Source organism: Fukomys damarensis, unplaced genomic scaffold (assembly GCF_012274545.1).
Source record: "Fukomys damarensis isolate Sample0158 unplaced genomic scaffold, DMR_v1.0_HiC HiC_scaffold_18, whole genome shotgun sequence".
Classification (NCBI taxonomy): domain Eukaryota; kingdom Metazoa; phylum Chordata; class Mammalia; order Rodentia; family Bathyergidae; genus Fukomys; species Fukomys damarensis.
Window position 1 is genome coordinate 16,908,702 of NW_022900930.1, and position 26,261 is coordinate 16,934,962.

At 37.5% G+C, this 26,261-nt stretch overlaps 1 protein-coding gene across 1 annotated transcript in view; it reads right to left on the reverse strand.

Annotated features, from left to right (window-relative positions):
* Positions 1–26,258, reverse strand: part of Mtmr7 (myotubularin related protein 7) — a gene marked incomplete at its 5' end in the record, with an annotated part of 96,532 nt that extends 70,274 nt beyond the window's left edge. Inside the window, 3 exons of the mRNA XM_010621803.2 lie at positions 711–873; positions 2,420–2,542; positions 26,241–26,258. Coding sequence (XP_010620105.1) covers positions 711–873; positions 2,420–2,542; positions 26,241–26,258 — 304 coding nt within the window. The remainder of the gene's footprint in view (positions 1–710; positions 874–2,419; positions 2,543–26,240) is intronic.
* Between the last annotated feature and the right edge of the window lie 3 nt (positions 26,259–26,261).

The window sequence follows — 26,261 nt, forward strand, 5'->3', positions numbered from 1 at the left end:
ACAGTACATATTTTTTCAAATCAAAACATTCTTACCACTACACTTAAGGAGATTTTGTTTGAAAAATGTATCTATATCCTAAATATTCATAATGCTAATGAAAATCCATTTAGTTGCATCAATTTTGGAAAACATATATTACCATCAAAAACAAATGGAGACCAAACCATAAAAGTCCTCAGAAGGAGAGGAACGTACCAAAAATGCTGAATAACAACGTTTTCTACACAAAACAATTCATCAGTTATGCTGGGCATGGTGGCACATGCCCATAATCCCAGGACTCAGGAGGCTGAGGCAGGAGGATTTATCTCAAGTTCAAGGCCAGCCTGGGCTAGTGAGTTTAAATTCAGCCTGAACTGCATTGTGAGACCCTGCCTCCAAAAAAAATCAGTTCTGTCATGGCCTCATTCAGAGTAGCTCAATTACCACAGTATCAGAAGGGCATAATTTTAAAGTGATTACATCCTGAAAGGAAAATTCATTACTCCCACCAAGAAAATGTGAATATTAAGATTAATGAAAAAAGTCCACCTCACAGAAAAGGACTTATGTATCAGATGATATTTCAAACTTCTTGGCTTCATCTGAGGATGAATGTAATGACATAGAATTCCCAAAATAGTCATTCCTAAGTGCTACACAAATTCTAAACAAGATCTGTCACTTTCTAAGAGTGATTCATATCAAACACCAAGTCCCTTGTTTACCTGGCTTCGCAAGGCGTATCAGAGAGATGTACACGTCATGACAATCTCTTTCCTGCGGTATGATGAGTTGTATAATCTGAAAGTTCTTACAGTGAATAAGCAGAGGACAGCCAGTAGCAGTTGTTGCCTGTTTTTCGATGGTGGAAATCTGACTGTGGAGAATCTAGAACCCAAAGTTAATTGGGAAATAACTAAGCACAAATAACAAATATGACAACAACTACTGCAGATCTCTGAGCTACACAGGTAGTCAAGAAACACATCCCAACCTTCAGCTAGTTCAACACCTGCTCTCAGATCATAAGGGTTGAGGTGTCCGAAGTGACTAAATTAATAATTTTACTCTTTAATACCAAGCCTTTTCCTATCCAGAATAATTATTTTGAAACAAACTATTCAGCATGTAAATTTGCCAATTTCAGGTAAGGGAACATTTTGTTAGTCAAATGTTGAATGCAATTACATCTAAATTTAAGTAAGGTCATGGGAAGTTAGCAAAGTAAATTTTGCATTTAGTAGAAGTTAGAGATGGTTCTGCTGGGAGAGGCCACCTTAATTCCACATGGAATGCTCAGATTAAATAGTTAAATGGGATCATTGTTTTCCAAGCTGTTGGTGGTCAGGCAGCTTCAGAAGCAAATATTTATTTTAAGTTTATTAATTGATTTTCAATTAGCAAATCATCATTGTACACATTTAGAAGGTACAATGTTCCATTGTATGTATACAGTGAGTACATCAACGTAATATATCCATCACCTTATCTATTTATGGTAAAACATCTGAAATTTATTCTCAGTTATATTTAACTGAGATATACAATTATTTCTCAGATATACAATTACTCTTTTGGCTATAATACCTTGCTATGCAACAGAGCTCAAGGTCTATTCCTCCTATCTGAAACTTTGTATGACGGGATCAACAAGCACTCATTTCCTGCCGTTCCCATTCCCTTCCCCCCTCTAGTCTTTGATCCCATCCTTCTACTCTTTAATGAAGAGATCTGAAATGAAACCATGAGGACACCCATCTCTCCGGCATTTCCAGAAACTCTATACTCAGCCCGCAAAGGCAGCAAGCACTTCATTCTCTAAATTCCTTTCCACTAAGTAGTGCCTACCATTTTCTGCTAAAAGCATAACTCTGTCCACAAAATATGGAAAGAAGAAAAACTCTCCATTTCAGGGATTGTGGTTCTGATCATAACATCACGATAGGGTTACTACATAAAGTCAGAAATACTGAATGGTTTTATTACTAAGTAGCAGAAATACCTACTAATAATACTCTTCTCCAGTTTTTCTTTTTTAAACTATCCGAAAAGTGGAAACAACAAAACAACTGAATTAATGCATTATGGGATCTTTCAAATAATGTGTATAGCAAATCAAGTGTTGTGGAAATACTGCATCTGGCATACTACTATTACTGACTGTCTACTCGATAGCTATGTCGTGAAGCTCACATATCTTAAGGCTTTTTCTTGGTCTATCTTTGATGATGCCCAAATGAGTGTTTAAATGAATCAGTAGACCAGATCAATACTACTGCATATAAGAAGGCAAGGTACCATTCCACAAACAGTCCCCTGAACACCCAAACTGAAGCCCACTGGCCTCACTCTGAGGACAGACAAAAGAAAGGAGGATAAAAATTTTTACTTCAGATAATGGAAAATAGGTAAAGTAGAAATAAGAAAAGCATACCCATGTTTCTTTTCTTGTATCAGGTGCATTTTCCACAAATATGACATGAGTAGCCGTCAAATACAAAGTACCCAGGGCTGCTTTTTTGGAAGATACTCGGTCTACCAACCGGACATTTTCAACCTAGAGAAATCAGTTTGATGGAAACAGTTTTGGTAAAGCAACAACAAGAACAACAACAAAAAGCTACTTACAAAGAAGTTCATATTTACACTAAAATATAACTTTGAAAATTCCTCCAATAATAGAAATCAAAATGCATCCCCTTAAAATAGATCTCAGAATATGATTATGTATATCAAAAGATAAAATTTCACAAATTACTAAATTTAAAATGTAGCACAAAAGATATGGAGATCCTATTCTTTCCTTGAGTTTTAAATAGGTCAGTATTTTTATTTATTGTAATTATATAAAATCTCTAATTTAAGGCAGAAAATATATTGAAGTTCTGAATTTGCACAATGACTACGTATGAGCTATATTTTCGGCAAAAGAAAACAATACGCTTTACCACATGTTTCTAAAGTTGGAGAAATGGCCTTATGGTTGTTTGCTTTCATAGAAACTAGTAAGAAATACAAATATGCATAAGGGAGGAAAAGTCAGAGAAATGTATAAAAATAAACTACCAATTTAAGATCCTTACATTCATTTATGATGAAACCCTTGTGATGAATGCAATTCTCATCAGTGAGGTAAAATTCAAACTGCTAACAGAGATGCCTCGAGATGATGTTTATCAAGCACTCATGTTTCATGCACTGAAGGGAATGCGCACCGGACATGAAATGCAATGGAAATGACAAGACACTTCTACAAGGCACAGGGAACTGAAACACAATGACTGAAACAGCAGCAGCTGAATCAATCACGGCTGCGAATACATCAATTAATCAGGAAGCTTTCAAAGTACAAACTAGTTATTATTTAAAACGAAGATAACTCTCTTACAGAGTATTTCTTTACTAATGCATCCAGATCTACCTGTTCAATATTTCCAATTTTTTAATATCATTTTGATGTCTATTTATAAATTATTTTCAAGTTCTCACAATTTTACAATTATTCTTTTTAGGTAAAACTCTCCCTCTTTGTATCTTCTCTTATTCATAATATTGTGAATTATGTTTCTGTCCTTTTGGGATTAGATAAAGTAAAAGTTTTTCTTCAAAGTAACAGGTCTTGGAATTAAGGCATATGTGCGTGCATGTATTCTATACTTGATCTTAGCCAAAGGCTGAGAAGCTATTTTTTTTTTTTTGAGACAGGGTCTCATTATCCCTGAGTGCTGGGATTACAGGTGTGCACCACCATGTCAGGTAATTTTTCTCTTTTCTAATGGTTAATTTTTGCTCATTAATAAATGTTGTAAAAATGCAAGCCTCCATGGGAGGTGGCAGAAACTCTCAGGAGAGCTTTGGACTTCCGAAGGGAAAATAATTGAACTATTCAAAGTAAGTCTGCCCACTTCTCATAGATCAGGCCAATACCAGGTGCTCTCTGGTTTATGTCAAAATTACAAAAATAACCAATAATAAATATTTTTAGGTATATGCTCAATCTATGCCATGCACTTGCCATCACTTCACCTACCCGACCTCAGTTAATTTCCACAACAACCCTATGCCTTAGATTCCTACATTAATCTCCACTCAAAGTTGTGTTTAGAGACTGCAATTTCCTCAGGTCAAGCACAGAACAGGTAGCAAGACAGCCTGGAGCTAAATGAATGTTTTGGGTAATCAGTTAACAGTTATTTTAAGCAATTTTTCACATGAAATTCAATTTTGAAAACAGAATGCTTTGAGATAAAATTATACTGTAAAAACTATATTTATAAGCCACCCACTCTAAAGGGAAGTGGAAGTAGGAGGAGTGGGGAAAGGAAAAATATGAGAAAAAGGAAAAAACGGAAACAAAGTCTTTGTAAATAGGGGTGGAGGGGTTGAAAGGAGGGCAGGGGAATGGGGAAAAAAATAAAACCAAGTTGTAAAGGTACAAATTCAATATTATCCTTTGAGATAAAACCAAAGACAGAAGCTTGGAAACAAGATATGAAAGACAAAACATTGGCGCAAACAGACTTTCACAATTTCAAAACTGAAAAAAGAGAGAACACTAAATATCTAATTCCATACAACAAAATGCCTATGTATAGCACCCTGTTAGGTTCTGAAAAGAAAACAAAGGGGTAAATGAGAGTCTGAACCCTCAAGATTCATATGGATTCAACGGAAAAGACTGTCCAGTTTAACGCTCCTTTTTATCCCACCCCTCCTGTTTGGGTTAGATGGAGAGGAAAAAAGGTTTTATCAGCTTTTCTAGGCCAAGGCTGAAAACTTCAGTCAAAACACAGGGCTCAGGGTGGCACTGCCAAGGCTGAAATGAGACACCCTGGCAGAAGAACACAAGTCCCTTTTCACCCTTCCCTTCCTGCCTGAGAGTCAGGAGGATCTTGTAAATCAGAGGCAGGGCCTCTCTTCAGCACGTCTCACCATGCTCCCTTCTCATTCCAACTTCAATAGCAGGTAGGCCTTTGCTTTCCATCCTTGAGGTCAAAGATTACACTGCTAAATATTTGGGTCCCATGATCATCTCACACTCTCTAGGTAGATGAAGTTGCTCTGCAGGAAAGGAATTCATAGAGCAGGGTAGAGTTAGCATTCACTGAAAAGGACAGAAGAAAAACCAATGGTACCAGCCCTAAGCTTTTCTTGGGCCAAAGACCAAGTCCTCAGCACCATATAAATTAGGCTAGAGGTCACTGTTAATCATTTGGGGGAAGAGATCCAGAGACTGTGGAACAGGGAGAAATCAAAATGTATGCAGCAGCCAAAACCTAAGACAAGTTTATGTTCTAATCTAAGAAAAGCAGCTAGATAAATAGTTTGTCATGCTAAATTTGGTATCATGACATTTTCTAACTCTACCAGCATGAAAAGAAAAGTATTTTCTAGTCAGGAGACCTGGGCTCTAGTTCTGGTCTTGAAACTGAAATGCTGGCCATAGGCCCTTGAGTCACTCTCTGGGTTTTGACTTCCATAATAAACCTGAGGGTCTCTAACATCTCTCTCATTCTATCTAGTAGGTTACAGCTCTGACTCAGTCTCTTAAGAGACAACCTAAAATACAACTGTGAAAATACATCCAGCAATTCCGACACTCAACCTCTTGTGATTTACAACAAAAGGTAGTTCCAACAAGGATACTACAACATTCTTTGAATTTAGAGGCTGCACTGCTATCCAGAGTTCTAGACTCAAAGAGGAGAACAAGTGTCTCAAGCCCAAGCCTGAGTCAGAATTTGAGCACACCAGCTCACCAACCTAGGAGAAAAGCTGAAGAAACTAAAGTTGAGATCACTGCAGTAATAAATATCTGGCAGTGCAGGCAAAGTCCATTTTCCCTAAAGTATTCTTCAGTTGTGAACAGAACAAGTCATATAAGCCAGAAAATGTGAAAGTAGCCTGGCTGGCTATTGTAACTCCGTCTTGCTCTCTCGGCCTTGTCTGGAAGGACAAATTAGCCTTAAAAACATGCGTCTCCTGATGTTCCCAAGATCAGGTGCGCAGGGCCTCGAGGTATGCACTGGCATTAATTCACATCAATAGGTGGAAGGACCTCCTGCAGCTTCTAACTAGCCAAGCATTAGTTACAGAAATGCCCACCTGAATGGAAATTCCAAAGCAGTTTTGTTTATGGCAGCTGTCTGTGTAATGGCTGCTATAAGGTGTTTCCAGTTAAGACTCCAAAGCTCCTCAGACTATGAATGATAATCACTTATGAGTAATGGCACAGGTGTAAGGGGGAAATACACACCTCAGTAGTTCTTAACAAAGTATAACTATTACTAAATAAACCTATATCAGGAACTTCAGAGTTTATTTCTGGCTCACAGTGAATGCTCACCTCATATCTATGGCTTCATTCCCCTCTCTTCAAGTAGTAGCAAGAACACAGTATGCCACAAAGATGAACTAACTACCCCTTTAAAGTGGGCAACACATTTTGACAGGCAAGAAGAAAAATACAGCAATACCAAAGTCTTCAGACCACTCAGAATTGCTGTAGTTTCTTATAATTACAGAAAAAAACACTTAATTTTCCAATTAAAAAAAAAACTTTTCCCCCTACTTAACATGAAATAGCTAAAATAAATAAGAGAGGGTAGACGTGAAACTTAAGGAGTTTTCTAACCCAGTCTTTCGGTAGAGAAATTAGGAACATGAATCCTTTCCCCAAAAGGCAAATTTAATCATTTAAAACTATAAAACCAATGGAAGTCTTTTCCCAGGACCATTTTATTCAAAGGTCAGAGATTGGAGAAGAGCTAAGGAAAGGGCAAAAAATCACAGAGCACACTCCAAGAAAATATAAGACATATAACTGGGAGAAACAGATTCTTCTCTTAATAAAATCCATAAAAGACCTTCAGTGTAGTACATAAAATCTTAGTAGGCTATACATAGGATATATGAAAAGGAGCCTATTTTCAAGCTGCCTAAAAATTTAACTTTTAAAAATACATCATGTTGTGACACTGTTATTTCAAAAATTTAGAATGTACTCAGATATGAAATAACCCTACTAAAATCAGCTACTTCCCATAGGTTTAGGTCCCTTTAACTTAGTATGTTAATTTGTGAAGTGCCAACTCTATGTCAGACACCCAAATTATTTATCAAAAGGCTTTTAACTAGTAATACTGTCCACAGATTATTTGAAGCCATCTTTATCTCTCAGGGCTCTTCTAGGAGAAAGAGGCAGAAATCTCACATGGCTTAAGCCAGAATAAATTTTATTGGATCATATGACTAGGCCATCAGTTGGGCTAGTTTGAGACTGACCAGGGACTCAACATACCCAGCTCCTTGCCCTCCATCTCCTGATCACACCCTCTCTGCTGGCTCTCAGCTCTCTTCTCTGGAAGCCTCATTTCTTGCCACATCCATGGCCAGTGGAGGAAAGGATCAGCAGCTCCTTGAGCACCCAAGCAAAATTTCACTGCCTATCATTGGATCACCTGCCTAGCTGAAACCAGTCAACATGATCACATAATGGCATGACTTGGGGAGACAGGCTGGCAGTACATGACACACCCCAAACATGCAGGCTTAGCAAGCATCCTCAGAAGAGGAGAATGGATGATGAAACCAAAGCCCAGCAAATGTCTATCACAAAATCTACTCCACAGGTTGTTTCCCCATTAGGTATCTGTAGCACACCTCGATCACTTCACTGTGTTCAGTGCCTCAGTGGCTCCCTCTGCTGCTGATTAGGTACTTTTATACCCTGGTCCTACCTTACCTGCTCAGAAGTTTCCTATTTTTCATTGACAAAACAAATACCAATATCATATGATAGATGTCACTGAGTACTTTCCAAAGACATATTGATTGCCAGAATACACGCATGTAAAGATACACAGTGCTTTTTTTCTCTTCTTTCTCCAATAGTAATTTTGCCTGAACAGCCCACATCCTCCTCCTTTGCAACACCAAGCACAAACTTTCCTCTGGATATTGGCAAACTCAGGTTAACTGAAGTAGGAGAGTTTGATTTGGAAAGACCAAGATGTAGTTTGAAACAGATTCATAATCCATTAGGTTTAGAGAGATCTGAGATTGATATTGGTAGAAAAATTTATCCCAATAATCTTGATTAGTTTTCACAATGAAGGGGAAAATAATAGGTATATCCAACTATTTTGTTATGCTGGTTGATCAAAACTAAAACAGAAAAGCAAATTAAAATTGTGGATTTGTATGCACATTAGAAGAATTTTTAGTGTACTAGTTTTCCAAAATGAAGTATCTTTATATTTCCCAATTTGCTAGAAAAGTTCTCTCCTCCAGATAGGAAATAGGGTGGGTACTTCATATACATATTTCTAAAGATTTCTGAGAGACAAATCTCCACTATAGTGATACTCTAATAATACAGGCTTTGAGAAATTTGCTTTTACAAAACTTCTAAATAGATAAAGGATTCTTTTACCCAGCTTAAGTCAAGGCAAGGAAAATACAGTATCTTGATTTTTAAATAGGCTTGTGTGTCTATAAATGGGCAGGTTGTTTCATCTACCTATGCAATCGCTGAAACAGATTTGACTGACATTTATCTAAATTTTTAACATTTCTGAAGGGGTAAGGAAGCTATAATAGTGACACAGAGCTATAGCTGCTTAAGAAATAAAAGAGTGCTGGGAATTCTTGGAAAAGGCAGTGAGAAGAGGCAGCTCATTTTGGCTCTGGGGAAACTACAAACATTATGCCAGAAACCAACACTCATAAACAAAGACAAGCACTTGAGAGTTTTGCATAAGGCTCACACAATTTATTTTGGTAAGATGACCCTGGATGTGTAGACTTAAAAGAACATGTGCTGCTGAACAAAAGGACAGTCCCAGGATTTATTTCGACTCTACCTTAAAATAACTTCAACCAAAAATACCATTTTCAACAAGCACAAATAAAAAGAAAAGAGGAAAAAAGACACTGAAAGGAAACCAAATTAATAACAGATGTTGGGCTAACTCAAAGAATAAATGTATAGAGTAACCTATTAAAGATACCTGGGTTAAAAACAATAAAGTCATCTTAATAATAACACTGGGAGAAAAAGACCTTGTATTGAAGCAACATAAAAAGTCAAAGGTTTATTTTATGACGATTATTTCCCTCTAAAATTCTAAAATGTTTCTAACTTTGATATATTTTTGACAAAGGCATAATAGCAAAGGACTAAATTGTCTATTTGTATAGCTCTTTGGGAACTACTAGAAAACATTTTTCCAAGGGCAAGTTGTGCCAAAGGGAACTCACTACTAATTCAAAGATAGGAGACAACCAGGCATAGAGAGAAGCAAGTCTTAAACCCTCTCCCACCAACTGCTAGCAAATTTCAGGGCCAGAAGACAAAGAGGTACAGTACATCCACCCCTGGGAAGGCAGGTTCCAGCCCATCCACCCATTCCAATGCCTCTCTCCCAGCTCCAATGCCCTCAAGGATAGATTGCATCGTCAACATATTTTTCTCTCTCCTCTTACAGTGCAGCCCTCCTGAGTCCATCATTCCCTTTCTAGGAAAGGAGTATACAGCAAAAGGTCCGGCAGAGACAAAGATTTGCGGTCGGTCTCCTCTGAGATCCAGCAAGCAGCAGCTGTACAACTGGCCTAACACAATGAGCTCCAAGGTGACCAAAAGCAGTATGGATTCCAAGGCCAACACAGCATGTCTCCCTCTAGCTTAATACCTAAGATACACTTCCTAACACTTTACCTCAACCATCCCATTCCCTACCATCACACTGTCCTCTGAACTGCCTTGACACTTTGGGTCATTACTACTGACTCCCACTTACCTTACACTGTCTTACTACAAGCTATTCTTACGTACCACTCCAACTGCTACCAGGAACATACATTCTAGAGGAAAGCGCTAGCTATTTTATGTCTAATATTCCCTGCATCCTCATGAATAATTATGCTAAAATTTTGGGAAGAAATAAAAAGGAGAGGCAGCCCTTGGCCCTGTGGCCTCCAGGCACAACTGCAGGGAATCACAGCTACCCTCGACTGTAGGATCCTTTGGGAAGACATCACTGTTTTTCCCCCACTATATCCTAATATATTTCCCCACTATATCCTAAAATATTTGTCCAGTGAATGAACAGTAACAATTTTTTGGTAAAAAAGGAAGCATGTGACTGTCTGTAAGGAGAAGTAGGTATGACTAACCAGGAAGGCCTTACAATTGAATTTAAATTTTCAGACAAAGTAAATATTTGATTATAGAATATGCCATAAGAGTAGAAAAAAAAGAAAAGAGACAAAAAGAATAAAGCAGAACTTTATCTGCAAAACCCATAATTAGTTGGGTACATGCCTGTAATTCCACCAATGTGGGAGGCTGAGACAAGAAGATTACAAGTTCAAGCCCAGCCTGGGCAACTTAGTAAGTGAGTAATGAAATAAAGTGGGCTGGGAATGCAGCTCAATGCAAAGGCCCTGGATTCTATCACCACCACAAAAACAAAACAAGTGCCATTTAACTCACCAAAGAAGATCATGAAAAATAGTCACTGAAAAGACATGGAAACCTGTAGTACATAAAGTCTCCTTTATTCATTTGTTCAACAAATATTCACTGGGCTCTTCTCTCCTGCAGCAGAGAGTTCTGGATGCTGGGCACACATGAGTGGACAAAAGTAAAGTCACTGTTCACAAGGAGTGAGCATTTGGTTTGGGGACAGGTGAGCAGGAAATAGGCAATACACAGAGAAGTAAAACATAAAATGTGTGTGTGTGTGTGTGTGTATGTGCAGACACGTGTTTGACAGAAGGTACAGGGAAGAAATTAAAAAAGATAAGAACTTGGATGGGGTGAGACCAAAGGGTGTCCAGGAAAATCTTCTATAATAAAATGATTAGATACTTCAGTAGAGAAGCAAAGTATGTAAGAGAGCCAGCCGTGCAGAAAACTGGGGAGAGCATTCCAGGCAGAAGGAACAACAACAAAATGCCAGGCCCTTGGCAGAAGCAGCTTGGTATGTTCAAGGGTGTTCAAGGGTGAAGACGCCCAACCAGAGACAGAGATGCATGGAGGAGGAGGGAAAGTGGCACAAGTAGAAAAGACAAATCACAGAAAGCTCTCTAGGACATATGACAACGGCTTTTTTGCTGTGCCGGTGTATATGAAGCAATTAGAAGATTCACACGGAGAGGGGTAGCAGGAATTGGGAAATAAATTTCATAAAAATGGAAGATATTCTAAGGTCTGGTTATAGTGTTGATACACACACCGCTTTAAAGAATTACAATATTATTTCTAATTATTTACATTAATTTAAGTTTCATGAAACTAAAGTCCCTGCCTTTCTTATTTACCACTGGATCTCCAGGACTTTAAACAGCCTGGCATAAAGGAAGCACCCATGAAATATTTTTTAAATGTACATGTGAATGAAGAAATACACGAACTCTGTCTTTCTTTGAATCAATCTGCTTAGCTCCAAAGGCAAAATCACTTTCTCAAGCTACCATTACACAAACTGGCTGAACCGTGCTTTAAACATTCTAAATAACTTTGGCTTTGCTACATGCCTGAAGGGATATAACTTTCTTTCATAGCTTGGCAATAAACTTACTTGTCCGGGAATCTGTCATAAGCAGTGTTTTAGTAAGTAAAAAAGAGGAGAAAAGTAAATATACAATTTTTATAAAGTTGTCACAGCCTGCCACAAAACTCAAGTGGAAGTTATTTTTAAACTACTTTAAATGGCTGTGGGAGGAAGGGTTGGGTCTATGTCCTGGGAAGTACTTTTACTCCCAAAGGCTTCAACTAGCTGTCCACAAGGGGAAAGGGCACTAGAAAAAATAGTTTCAACTGCTGCTGGCCTAAGAAATATGGTACAAAGTAAGCTTTCTGGACTCCTTCTGAATGCAGTATAAGAATACAAAACTGAACCATGGCACGGAGAAAGTCATGGAATCTTGGGTGTTCGGTCAAGAAGTTTAATTTCATACATACTTCACAGCTTGTCCTGTTTGGAATGGAAAAAACAACAAAACTAAGCTTTTAAAAAGGATGAGAAAATATCTGTACATCTGTTCTGTGAAAACAAGCATTCCAGACAGTTTTGCCTTTAGAGACATGACAGAAGTGATAACCAAATAATAAGGTGTTATTATAACCAAATTAATAAGGAGTTCACTGGAAAAATGTCGAAATTTACTAAAAACGAAATAACAGTTTATGTGGACAAAAAGGGTTTCATATCTTCATTACCCCTCCCAAGCATTCAAATGTTTCAAGGTGTGTGATAGTTCAGCTACAACACTTTTATAAGCTTTAATGGCAGTACAAATGTTGCAATGTTACTTTCCTCCACTAAAAAGTCAAGTGTGTTTCCCAGTTTCTCCACATGTGATTCCAAAGAGACCCTCCTCCAGTAATGTGGGGCAATGTTCCTTAGGTTTTGCCTTATAGGCACTGCAGAGGCTTCCTCAACAAAACTAATACATTATGGAAACCCATGCACTTTCAGAGATTTATATTTTTATTAAAGAAAACTGCACTGAAGCATGGGTGTGAACTGGAGTTGGGTTATACAGAGCCACTCCTTGTGGACTGTCTCCAGAGGGGGCAAAATATTTAAACCCATTGTGCAGTAGGGAAGTGAGTAAGTAGGTCAAATGAAATGAATTTCATGGAAATTTGAAATTAAAACATGGGTCCATCTCCTTTAGCAGTGATAATAATAAAATAATCAAAACAGGTAAAAGTCACTACATGGCACATCATTAAATATTTAGGTTGTATTCTGTATTCAGTCTCTAGAAAGTTACAGATTAGGAAACGAAGGCTCTCAGAGACCTCAAGTAACTCATTCAAGATTATACATCGAACTGTGGTAATCAAGACTGTGCTACTGGCGAGGGATAGATACAGAAATTAAACAAAAAAACAAAAACAAACTGAGTTCATAAAGAAATCTGTGCATGTATAGTGAGCTGACTTTCTACATAAATGCTAAAATAATTAAAGGGGCTAAGCAAAGTATTTTTGCCCAGCATGGTGGTATAATCCCAGCACTCTGGAGGCTGACGCAAAAGAATCTCAGTGAGTAGCCCAGCCTGGGCTACACAGTGAGTTGGGGGCCAATTAGGCTCTACCAAGACCCTGTCTCAAACAAACAAAAAACAAAAGAAACCCACAGAAAAGTGTTTTCAATAAATATGGCTCAAAACTGAAATTCCACCTGCTAAAGAGTGAATATGGACCTCTATCTCATACCATACATAAAAATTAATTCTAAATGGATGAAAAATCGAACATACAAGTTTCTGGGACCTTGTACTAGATAATGGTTTGTCAGATATGATAGAGCAGAAGCAACCTAAAGAAAAACAGATGAACAAAAATAAAAACTTTGTTTCAAAGAACAATAATGAAAGTGAAAAGATATTACACAGAATGAAAGAAAATATTTGTGTAAGTCATATATCTAAGGATGTAGCAGCCAAAATCTATCAAGAACTTATAACTCAACAGTAAAAGATAATCCAATTATAGAAAACAGTTTTAATAAATTCTTTAGTTGCATTCTCTGTTTAGTCTCTAACAAATTACAGATTAGGAAACTAGAACTCTCAGAGACCTCAAGTAACTCATTCAAGATATTTATGTCTAGCTGGACTATATACCAAGAAAGACCACTCCTCAAAGCAGACATCAAAATAAACAATATCCACATAAACAGATGTTCAAGATAATAGTCATCAGAGAAATGCAAATCAAACTATAATGAGTACCACTTCACACACACAAGGATAGCTATAATCTAAAAGAAATGTTGGTGAGTACATGATGAAATTGGAACCTTTCTACATCTCTGGTGGGAATACAAAATAGTGAAGCACCTCTGGAAAAATGTTAGTTTCTCAACAGATTAAGAATAAGGTTTCCATACCAACCAACACTTCCATTCTTGGGTATATGCCCAAGAGAACTGAAAACATATGTTCACTAAAAAAAGCATATAAAGTTTCACAGCAGCACTATTCATAATAAACAAAAGTGGAAAAAAATCCAAATATCTATCAACTGATGAATGAATAAATGTGAGTGTGTCATATGCGAGGAATATTATTAATTAAAAGAAATGAAGTACTCATATATGCTACAACATGGATGTACCCTGAAAAAATTAGGCAATCTGATAGAAGCCAGTCACAATAGGACACATGCTGCATGATTCCATTTATGTAAATATCCAAAGGAGGCAACTTTGTAGAGATAGAAAGTAGATTAGTGGTTGGTCAGAGTATGGGGAGCAATAAAGGGGAAATGACTACTAAAGGACACAGAATTTCTTTTTAAGTTGGTAAAACTGTATTTCTGTTCAAATGTCATTTTATTCTGAAGACTGTATTACCATCATATATAAAATAACAATCCTAACCCATCCCAGACAAATCCTTCCTTTTCCTCATATTTCTCTATTTTTCTTCACATTTTCTCAATCACACACACACACACACACACACACACACACACACAGAGTCTAATTAGCACTCACCCTAATTAGTAAGATACCTGGCAGCTAGCTATATTTTTATATTGACAGTGAATTAATGAACATTGATTCTTAAATTCTATAACAGACTAGGGAGATAGTCTATATACACTAATCTCACTTGGGACACTGGATTTCACCCAAGTTTGTTAGACCTAGTACAAGCGAAGACGTGTGGGTGGAAAGCTTAAACACAGCTTTTAAAATTGGCTCAGACAATGCTTTTTTACCTGGAAAAATACAAAAAATTTAATTGCCACAGCTGTACTTTTTAGTGGATTGGTTCATTACAACAAACCCACCAACTTTGTCTTTTTGTTTGTTTTAGTTTTTTGAGAGAGGGTTCTGCTATGCAGCCCAGGCCAGGGTTGAATTTGCAAACCTTCTGCCTCTGGAGTGCTAGGATTATAGGTTTGTATCTCCACACCCAAGTTCAACTCATCTTTGAAATAAGAGAGAATATTTGATTACAGATGTTCCTCCCTCCACAGTTGTAAAAAGAGAGTCTAAAAACTGGGCAATAATCTGCCTTTAGACAGATCTAAGTCAAAACACAATGCTGCTTGATTGTTGGTAAAATCAAACTGCAATATCAAAAAGCATGAGAAGAATGTTTGATGATATAGAGGCAGCCCATTATCCTAGACTAGGATACAACCAGGCTATAGAAGGCCTGGAACTAGGTCTGTAAACATTGAGAACCCAAACCCCAATGTCTCTTTCATTCTTAAAATCAAAACACAAAGTAGTGTAGTTATTAAGGAACACAAGTTTTGGGACCACCCTGATTGATTGTGAATCTTCATTTTGGTTCTTACATCTGATTAACTTGCTTATTAACCTTAGTTTTATTTGTGAAATGGATTAAACACTAGTACTCACCTCATAGGATGAAAATAAAGACTATGTGGATTAATACATGTAAAGCTACAGAACACAGCCAAGTACAATAGCTATAGAGTTCTTTAAAATTTTTCCTTCATCAGAACTAGTGTTGTACTGGTATTGATAAATAACCATATAAAATAAACTCAATATTACCAGTAAGCAGAGAAATATAATGAAAAACTATACTTTACATACTATTCTAAAGAACTTTTAAAAAGTTCCTCTACTATACTAGAAGACACAATGCTAGAAGGAAAATATAGCAAAAGGGATCAAAAATCTTTAAAACATACACAAAAATAAAACAAAAACATACTCAGAAATTTAATATGCAACTACATAGAGATCTACACAATGACTTAAATTACTTTTTTATTTAACAATTATTTATTACAGTGACAAAATGGAGATAAATTAAATATCATATACTAGAGGATAAACTGTCAAGAACTATGAGGTAGCGGACGGAGATTTTATCCTAATTACTATCTAACAAAGAGCCTCTCACAGTTTCACAGATGCTGCAGAAAATACAAGATTTCTAGGATAGAAACAAACATTTTTCTTGAAACCAGTTCATATTAGCTCCCCTGGCTGCCTCTCTACCAAATCTAAGGAAGAATATGTAACAGCCCATATGGATTCTGTGCAGACTGGATCTGTGAGACAGACTGGAGCTTTTAAATTCAGAATTTAAGGATCATGCAAGTAGGCGGTTAGAAAACCTGATCCACCTTTGCCCTTGAGGAAAACATTATGCTGGACAGCAATCAAATCAGCCCTCTGCTACTAAAGGAGAAACCATTTCTTTCTTCCCAAGCTGTTCACGGTAAAATCACCCTTTAAAAGACTGTTTAGAAAAAAAGGTACAAAAATGCAAATGACCAATGCAGAATTGCCTTCTGACATTAAAAACTTACAGTTTAGCCACAGAACGTGTCTATATGATAAGGAGGGAAAAAAAAATCACTTTTCAGAAGAATGTTTAATGAGAAAAAAATGTGATATACTATATGTAAAAAATGGGTTTCAGTTCCCCAAATTAAACACATAAGCAGAGAAGAGAGAAAATGGGAACAACTTTGTTCTAAATTGTATTTTTATTTATACGTGAAGAAAAAGGCTGATAATATATACACAGCAGCAGGTTTTCTGGGTATTACTAGGATTTTTGTTTTATTTATGTGTTTTGAAATAAATTTTCTGTAATGTGTTACTTTTATAGTCAGAAAGCGATTTTCTAAAAAATATACTAGATATCACACAAAAAGACCAAGTGCCAAAAAAAAAAAAAATTCAATAAGCTAGAATTCCTCAAAATTAACAACTTTCATGCATTCAAGAACATCAAAGCAGTGAAAGAACCTACGGAGTCAGAGAAAACATTTGCAAACAATATATCTGATTAGAGATTTATATCCAGAATACATAAAGAATTTTTGCTACTTGGTATTTCAAAGATAAATAACTCTACTGAACAAAGGATTTGAATCAAGATTTCTCCAACGAAGATATATATTATCAGTCGCAAGGGATATACAAATGAAAGCCAAGGCTGAGGTACCACTTCACATCCAACAAGCTGGACTATAACAAGTTTGGACACCGAAAACTTGTGAGATATTTTATGAATTTTTGGTGGTTTTAAACAGATGCAGCCACTACAGAAAACAATCTGGCAGTTTCTTAAAATGTTAAACATAACATTTCTCTATGATTCAGCAATTCCATTCTTAGAGAAATGAAATTCTACCAAGAGAATAAAAATAGGTCAACACAGAAACAGGAAGATATACAGAATTCACAGCAGCAATAGACAATTGGGAAAAACTTGGAAAACACTATGGTAAATAAAAAAGAAAGCCACAAATTATGTCATCCTATCTCTATGAAACGTAGAATCTACAAAAGCAAATATGGTAGTGACAGAAGGCACACTGGTGGTTGCCAGAGGTGAGGAAAGGGGAAATGGGGAGTGACTGCTAATGAGTATGGGATTTCTTTTATGAGGTGATAAAATGCTCTGGAATTAATAATTATGGGATGTACAATCCCATAAACATACAAAAATGCAAAGTTGTGTATTTTAAGAGGCTGACTTGTATAGTATATGAATTATATTTCAATAAAGCTGTTATTGAAGACATATACATAAACACTATACAAATATGAAATAAAATTGCCAGTTAATGATGGAAAAATATAATTGGAACAGTAACAATGCAGTCAATAAATATGCTTCAAATAGCTTCAATTTCACTCATAATAACAAAATACAAGATACCAGGGAGCAGTGGTGCGGTCCAGAGTGGCACTGCTATAGGCAGATCCCAGCCAAGGCTCCAATCCAAGCCCAGAGGCTCAGGCACACTGGCCCAAGCCAGAAAAGAGCTGCACAGGCACACAAGCAACAGCCAGAGGCCCACCCCATAGCATCGGTAAGTGCAAGCAGATCCTGCGGAGCATTGGCGTGATCCAGAGGAGCAGAGAGGCAGGCAGATCCCAGCCAGGGCTCTGCCCCAACCCCAGAGGCTCAGACACACCCACCCAAGCCAAAGTCAGCCCAGAAAAGAGCTACATAATACACACGCAACAGCCAGAGGCTTGCCCCAATAGCACTTATAAGTGCACAGAGACCCTAGCCAGAAGCCTGCTCAGCCAACAGGAACTGGGATGTACAGCCTCCAGCCAAAGGCCCTCCCAGACAACAGTACACAGAGGCACCAGCAAGAGGCACACCTAGATACCAATCAAAGTGCGCACAGGCCCCAATCAGAACCCCGCCCAGAAAAGAGGTCAACTCAGGATCCAGAAGGCCACCATTCTAAACCCAGGAATTGGCGTACTGGTGAGCAGCAGAGAAAAGGACACTTGGTGGCTTGCTGAGAATTGAAGATACACAGTGAGCAAAAAGTTGCCTCAACAAAGGTACAACAGGCTGTGTCTGCTGAAATGAGAAGACATGTAAACAAGTCTCAAAACCAGACTTCCAGAATACCTAAGGCAACCTGCAAGGGAAACAAGATGAAACCATCTGAAATTCAATCATCTGGACTCCCTGTACTGGCAAGGAAAGAGGATCTGGAAAAAATGAAATCAGAAATAATTTCTCAGATAACAGTAGAGGTTGTGCCCATAGTGCAAGACATGATTAATAAATCTAGAGCAAGACAAACCCAAAGCTCATACAAGGGAGGAAATTATAAAGATCAGAGCAGACATCAATGCAATGGAGACTAAGAGAATGATACAAAAAAAAAAAAAAAATCAGTGAAGCCAAGAGTCAGTTCCTCTAAAGAATATAAACAAAATTGACCTTAGACAACCTTACCAAAAATAGGAAAGAAAAGACCCAAATCCATGCAATTAGGAATGAAAAGGGTGAAATTACAACAGACCCAGCAGAAATGCAGAGGATCGTCTATACCTACTTCTAGAACCTATACGCCAATAAGATGGTAAATACAGAAGAAATGCAGATTCCTAGATACGTATGAATTACCAAAGTTGAATGAAGATGACCTAAAAATTCTAAACAGTATCAATGAAATTGAAAACATAATTAAAAATTTACTAAGGAAAGTCCAGGCCCTGATGGATTCACTGCTGAATTCTATAAGACATTTAGAGAGGAACTACTGCCACTACTTTCTAAACTCTTCAATGAAATTTAAAGGGAAACAATACTTCCAAATTCATTCCTGGAAGCAAGTGTTACCTTGATTCCAAAACCAGGGACAGACCCAACCAAAGAAGAGAACTACAGGCCACTCCCTAATGAACATAGATGCAAAAATCCTTAACAAGATACCGGCAAATAGAATGTAGATCATCAAAAAGATCATATACTCTGACCAAGTGGGATTCATCCTAGGGATGCAGGGATGGTTCAACATACATAAATCAACAGAAGGACAAAAACCATATGATCATCATCTCAACAGATGCAGAAAAAGCATTTGACAAAATCCAACTTGCGTTTATGATGAAAACCCTACAAAAAAATTGGAATAGATGGTCTCTGCCTCAATCTGACAAAAGCCATCTATGAAAAACCAACAGCCAATATCATACTAAATGGTCAAAAACAGAAATCCTTCACAATAAAATCAGGAACAAGACAAGGATGCCCATTATCACCACTCCTGTTCAATATAGTTTTGGAAACATTAGCCACAGTAATTAGATAAAAGAAAGAAATAAAAGGAGTAAAGATAGGAAAAGAAGTCAAATTGTCATTATTTTCAGATGACATGATACTCTCTGTATAGAAGACCCCAAGAACTCCACCAAAAGTGTTCTAGACAAAATAACCAAATTCAGTACAGTAGCTGGATTACAAGGTCAACACACAAAAATCAATAGCTTTCCTTTACATAAACAACAGACTCACTGAGAGAAATGAGGCAAACAATTCCTTTCACAAAAGCATCCAAGAATTGAAATACCTACGAATCAACCAAATGAAAGAAATCAAAGATCTTTTCTCTGAAAACTATAGCGCTCTGAAAAAAAAAGAGACTGACGAGGATATCAGAAAATGGAAATACATCCCTTGCTCCTGGGTAGAAAGAATCAACATAGTGAAAACGGCCATACTTCCAAAACTGCTACATAGATTCAATGCAATCCCAATTGAAATTCCAGCAACATATTTTACACACCTTGAGAAAACAATCCAAAAATTCATTTGGAACAAGAGACCTAAAATAGCAAAAGCAATTCTGGGCAATAAAGACAAGGTAGGGGGTTATCACAATCCCTGACTTGAAACTATACTACAAAGCTACAGTGATAAAAACAGCATGGTACAGACAAAGAAAGAGACCTGAGGACCAGTGGAACAGATTATAAGCTACAGAAACAACTCCAGATACACTCAGCTACCTCATCTTTGACAAAGGAGCCAAACACCCTCACTGGAGGGAAGATAGCCTCTTTAATAAATGGTGCTGGAAAAACTGGGTTTCAACTTGCCAAAGATTAAAACTACACCTATATCTCTCACATGTACTAAACTAAAATTGAAATGGATAAAAGATCTAAATATTAAAACAGAAACACAAAACCGGCTGGAAGAGAGGTTAGGTAGAACTCTTGAAGACCTCGGTGTAGGAAAAGATTTTATGAACAAAACCTCAGTTGCTCATGAACTAGCACCAATAATCAATAAGTGGGAATCTCTTCTTATTAAAAAGCTTCTGCACTGCAAGAGAAACCACTAAGTGTGAAGAGACAAGCCACAATGTGGGGAAAATTTTTCACCAGCTCTTCGTCAGGAAAAGGTCTACTGTGTAGAATATATAACGAACTTAAAAAAATCAGATCTCCCAAATTTAAAGACCCAATCCAAAAATGGGCATCTGAAATGAACAGACATTTCTCAAAGAAGTACAAATAGCAAATAAATATATGAAAAAAAGTTCAGCATCACTGGTTATTTGAAAGATGCAAATGAAAACAATGCTGAGATTCCACCTCACTGCAGAATGAATGGCGGCTATTATGAAATCAACCAATAACAAATGCTGGTGGGGCGGAAGGAAAAGAGGAACCCTGCTACACTGGTGATGGAAGTGTAGACTGGTGCAACCACTGTGGAAATCAGTATAGAGCTATCTCAAAGAACTACGATTAGAAATTCCATTTGACCCAGTTGTTCCCCTGCTGGGTATCTTCCCAAAAGAATTAAAGGTATCATAACACAGTTTGATATATGTGCACCCATGTTCACAGCAGCACAATTTGTAATAGCTAAAACTTGGAAGTAGCCCAACTGCCCATCAACTGGAGACTGGATGAAGAAAAGGTGTTTCTATTTTTTTTTAATAAAATGGGAGTACTACTCACCCATAAAAAATGAGAAGTTACAGACATTTATAGCTACATGGATGCACACTGAGGCGATACTCTTAAGTGAAATAAATAGGACACACATGTAAATAATGAATAGTTTCTCTAGTGTGAGACACTGAAAGTGTAAATAAGGACTAAAAGATAATGTATAACAGATAATGTGAAATAGGAAGAAAAGGGGCAAAGCGGAAGGGGAAATGGGAGGGATAGGGGAAAGGGAAGAAGGGAGTGGAATTAATATCAGAAAATGAAAAAATGGAAAGTCTTTGTAGATAGGGAGGGGTGGAGGGGGTGAAGGGAGGGCATGGGAATGGGGAAAAAAGAACCAAGATAAATTATGTAAAGGTGCACATTTCCAATGATAAATGTCATACACCTGAAATATACCAATAAAATTAATTTTATTAATTGTATTTTTAAAAATACAATGAAAAAACAAAATCTTATTTTTCTCTAAATAGGGTTTTTCAATAACAAAACAAAGGCATAAGAAAGATACTCAATACCCTGTTTGTGAAAATTTCAAATGATATAAAATTTTTGGAAAACACAATAACAGAGCTTTCAACAATACAAACAGGGTTTTTGTCTTTTGTTTTTTTGATACTGGAGATCAAACTCGGGACCTCGCGCTTGTGAGGTAGGCGGTGGAACCACTGAGCTAAATCCCCAGCCCCAAACAAGTTTTTATTGAAAGGGAAAATTTTGTATTTGGCATGCTTTTGCACAATTAATGTGATCTTTTCTGTTGTATGCACACTGATAATTTTTCAAATCTTGGCTGGGGCAATTTGGCTCTCACCAACAGAGAGAACTTTGTGCAATGGCGGCGACACATGTCATAGGTTTGCCACCACTGCCCTAGTTTCTTTCTCAGGTAAAATAAGGGATGAGGTCATAGTAGGCAAGCTCAATAAATAGTGGAAGGTACCAAACTTAGTGAAATAGCAGAAGTGTATGTATCAGGACCCAAGACTAAAGGACTAAGCAACAGTTTAAATTCAATAAACTAATATCCAAAACATATAATTAAGATATTATAATTTAAAGCTACTAGTTTGGGGTTATGGAAGAATTCTGTAACTAGACAATGATGACGTGACTACAACACTGTAAATGTGCTAAAACCACTGCTACACATTTTAATGTTATTTTAATTTTATCTCAGTATATATAATTACAAAATATGAATTTCAATATGTATAAGTCATTTTGATATCCACAAATATTCAATACTGATACTATTGAGGTTTGACAGTACTGTCAAGTTCTGGGTACACATAAGGAGTGGACTAACACACATTCAAAGAAGTGAAGTACTGTAATTAGGAATTATTCATTCTTTCAATCATAAATTTATTTACTACACACATAATTATTTGGTACCAGCACTGGGTTAGCTGCAGTGGATACACAGGTGAATACAAAATAACCCTCGCAAGGCTTCCAGTTAAGAAGGGGAGCTTGACATCAAACAAGTGTCACTCAGATAAATATAATTATAATCAGAGGAATAAAAGAAAAATACAAGGTCACAGGATAAACCACAACAGGCAGGTCTAATTTAGATAAGTGAGTTTGATATAGCCTCTCGGAGGAAATAACATTAACTCTGAAACTAGCAAGATGAGAAATTTAGTCAGGAAAGGGGGAGACTTAACGTTGCCACAGATGCAACAACAGTACAAATGTCGTGCTGTAGGAGAAACTCACTAAAGACAGCTGTGATTAGAGGGTAATGAGTAACAAGAAAATGTCACAGAATGAGGCTAGAGGAGTAGGACAGGGTCAGGACACAAGGCCTAATGGGCCTCTGGGGATTCTCACTTTAGATCTTGGGTACAAAGATAAGCCACTCAAGAATTTTAGTAGAGAAATAAGAGGATCAATTTGTGTCATAAAACATCATTTGGGCTTCTCAGTGGAAAGGGGATTAAAGAGCAAAACAACAAATTAGGAGACCGGTAAGGAGGCTCTTAGAATAATGGCTCAGACTAGGGAGTGAAGGTAGCAGGGAAGAGAAGACCTTGTCAAGGTCTATTTTTGAAATTGCCAAAAGTTCTGATTTAAATTTACATGTGTGGGGGAAAATGCTTTCCATGAAAAATAAGCGATTACTTGGCCAGGATCTCAGACATGATAACATCAACTCAGTAACAAACTAAATGCTACAAAAACTTCAAGCTACTTTTAGGCATTCTGAAGTCTTTCCGTATAATAGTTCTTTAACTCTGATTAGTCCTGGGCCTCTGGCAGAACAATTTCTCACTACCAAGTTTTTACAGTGATAAATCCACACAGTGAAACAGAAACCTCACAGTTCACTGTGACGACAGCGTCTCGTCCTCACTCCAGCCTACCACAAACTAGCCTGCCCCGAAATAGGTTTTCCTCTAGAACCATTCCAGGAGAGAAGCAACCTGCTTAGTATATGTTCTATTAAGGTGTCAGTTACTTACACACACACACACACACACACACACACACACACACGGAAAGAGACAAGTGGAAAAAACATGCCAAATTATGCATGTGCATGTGTCTCCTTACACTGTACCCCAGAGACTGAAGCAGGCACAGACGCTGTTATGGTTATTCCATAGTTTTCCAAGTGTAAATCAGTAACCTGAATTGTAATAGCAAAGCAAATATACATTATACACCCATTTATTTCTTTTCCTCCTAAAATTAAATCATGCCACCCCCATATTTACCGTGGGTCAGATAAAAAACCCTGCATATTCCTTACAAATCCAAGACATGAAACTTACAAAGATCAAGGAAATCTGTCTACTCTGTTCCCCCACAATATAAAGCAAGCAAATAATAAAGATGCATAATCCCCACTTAAAACTATACCTTTACGTAATATGCTCTGAAAATAGTCTGATTCTTTGTATTTAGATAATGAAAATTAATGTTTGACTTAAGAATTTAAAACAAAAGGAGAGCATTTTTAACTTCAAAGAATCACTGATTTTTATCACTGTTATCAATTTCAGCTTCTCTGCAGTTGTAATCATTTCTTACAATATGTATTTACACAACTACATGAGGGCTGTCTTAAATGTTCCTGGCCCTCTGATTCACATTAATTCTCAGCTCTTTTATAAGAGCTCCCTTACCTCCTTATGCTCTATACATTCTTCCTCTACACCCACTGTACCTTGTTCCTATCTCTTATCATACAATAACTTACTTATAACCTTTCCTGGTTATATGAGCTCCTGCTAATTGGTGTTTTCAGCATTTAACAGAGCCTAGCACATGAAAGACTGTCAAATATTGGTGGAAGGGAATGAACAAATGAGTCTCATCCAACCTGCGGAGTTGTTTTCTCTACTCTATCCTAAATTTTAAATCCCCCTCAGTTCAGTGAAATGTCCATCCCCACCCTCCCCCACCATGTTTTTCCTTGTCTGGATAGAAAGGATTTGTGATTTCAAACACTACACTGCCAATAAATTGTTTATGGAAACCAATTTTAAGAATAAATGAGAACACTGTTTGTTGCTAAGATTTACACATACAGCTTAGCCCAGGGTGAGATGGAATATGGGCTAATCTACTCCCTAAATCCATGCACCAAAAGACAATGACATTCAGTGCTATTTCACCCATCATTCCTGTTATTAATATTCATATCAGATAATCTCTATAAAGGGCCTTCTTTATTATGAAAGGATGCTTTTGACAAGGGCAGAGGGTGACCATGAGATAAACTCATTATTTCGGGTAAATTATTCAGTACACTTAAATCCTGAAAGCATTGAGCCACCTACCTTGTGGTTTATGGCTCTGCCTTCTAAGTTTACAATTTCCTGACTCTGAAGCAACTATTTTAATTCCACAGTGAAAAATCAATATAATTTAAATTTACTGTTGGAACAGACGTTTTTCAGCAAACTAAAAGATTTATTCCTCTACTAATATGATATAATTTTAGAGGGGCTTTGATAAAGTGGTACTCAGGAACTATTCCAGAATTTAGGAATAAATTCTTCTTGCTGGGTAGGAAGCAGAATTGGTTTTTTTCCTCCATGAAGTTAGTGGTATTCCTAAATTCACCTGAGCTCTGTCCACTTAGATACAGCTGACCTAACTTGGTTAGGAGCCTAGATTTTGAATACACGATCCTGGAAATGAATACAGCTGTGGGGGTAGTAATAAGAGAGTGAACAGGATTTTAAAATGCATTCTTTTGCTAGTTTAGGGTCTTAATCAGACAAGTATGGTGCTCACTGGTTTCAGTCTAAATTATATTCCCGGTACAACTAGGAGTAGGAAGGTTTGGTAGTAACGGCCAATGTTTCTGGTGCTGTTTTATTGGATGATCAGAAATAAGTCCCTTTTACCGAGCAGCAAAAGCTGATGTTTAAAACACACCAGCTGATGAGTGTATAAGCTGCACCCTTCTCCCCAAAGAACTAAACACACTGGAAAAGATCAGAAACACACACACCATCATCAAACCTCCAGCAAATATTGATCATGGGCTCTGTGGAAGGTCGCTTGTGGCTACAAGCCTGAGAACGGAGAAAGGTAAGGACAAGTTAGTCAGTCTGAGCCTGGATTCAGTAAGCTTCCAAGTGCATTCAATCCTGTGTATAACTCGCATCGAGGGCCCGTCTCCCTGAACTGCTCAGAGATGACAACATCTTAAAAAAAAAAAAATTCAAAAAGCCTAATGCCAGAACAGAAGGAAACGTTTATCAGCAGCTTGTTACTCAGTAGACAACTAGAATTCCCTTTCCCCACTCCTGGGTCCACTGCGCACCTCCAAGGACAGCAGGCTGGAAAGCCGGGCCTAGGAGACGCAAGAAAACCGGCGTCCCTGCGCGCAGAGAGATGCTCGGGCGCAGCCCGCTCCTCCCTCGCTCCCGGTCCAGCCTCCGCCGGCTCCCAGCGGGGAAGTCGCGTCTCGCCTTCAGTGCTTTCAGCATCCTCCCCTTCTCCTCCATCTCTACTTCCTCCGCCCGCGCCAGTGCCACCAACCTTGGGCGTGCGGATGTGTTC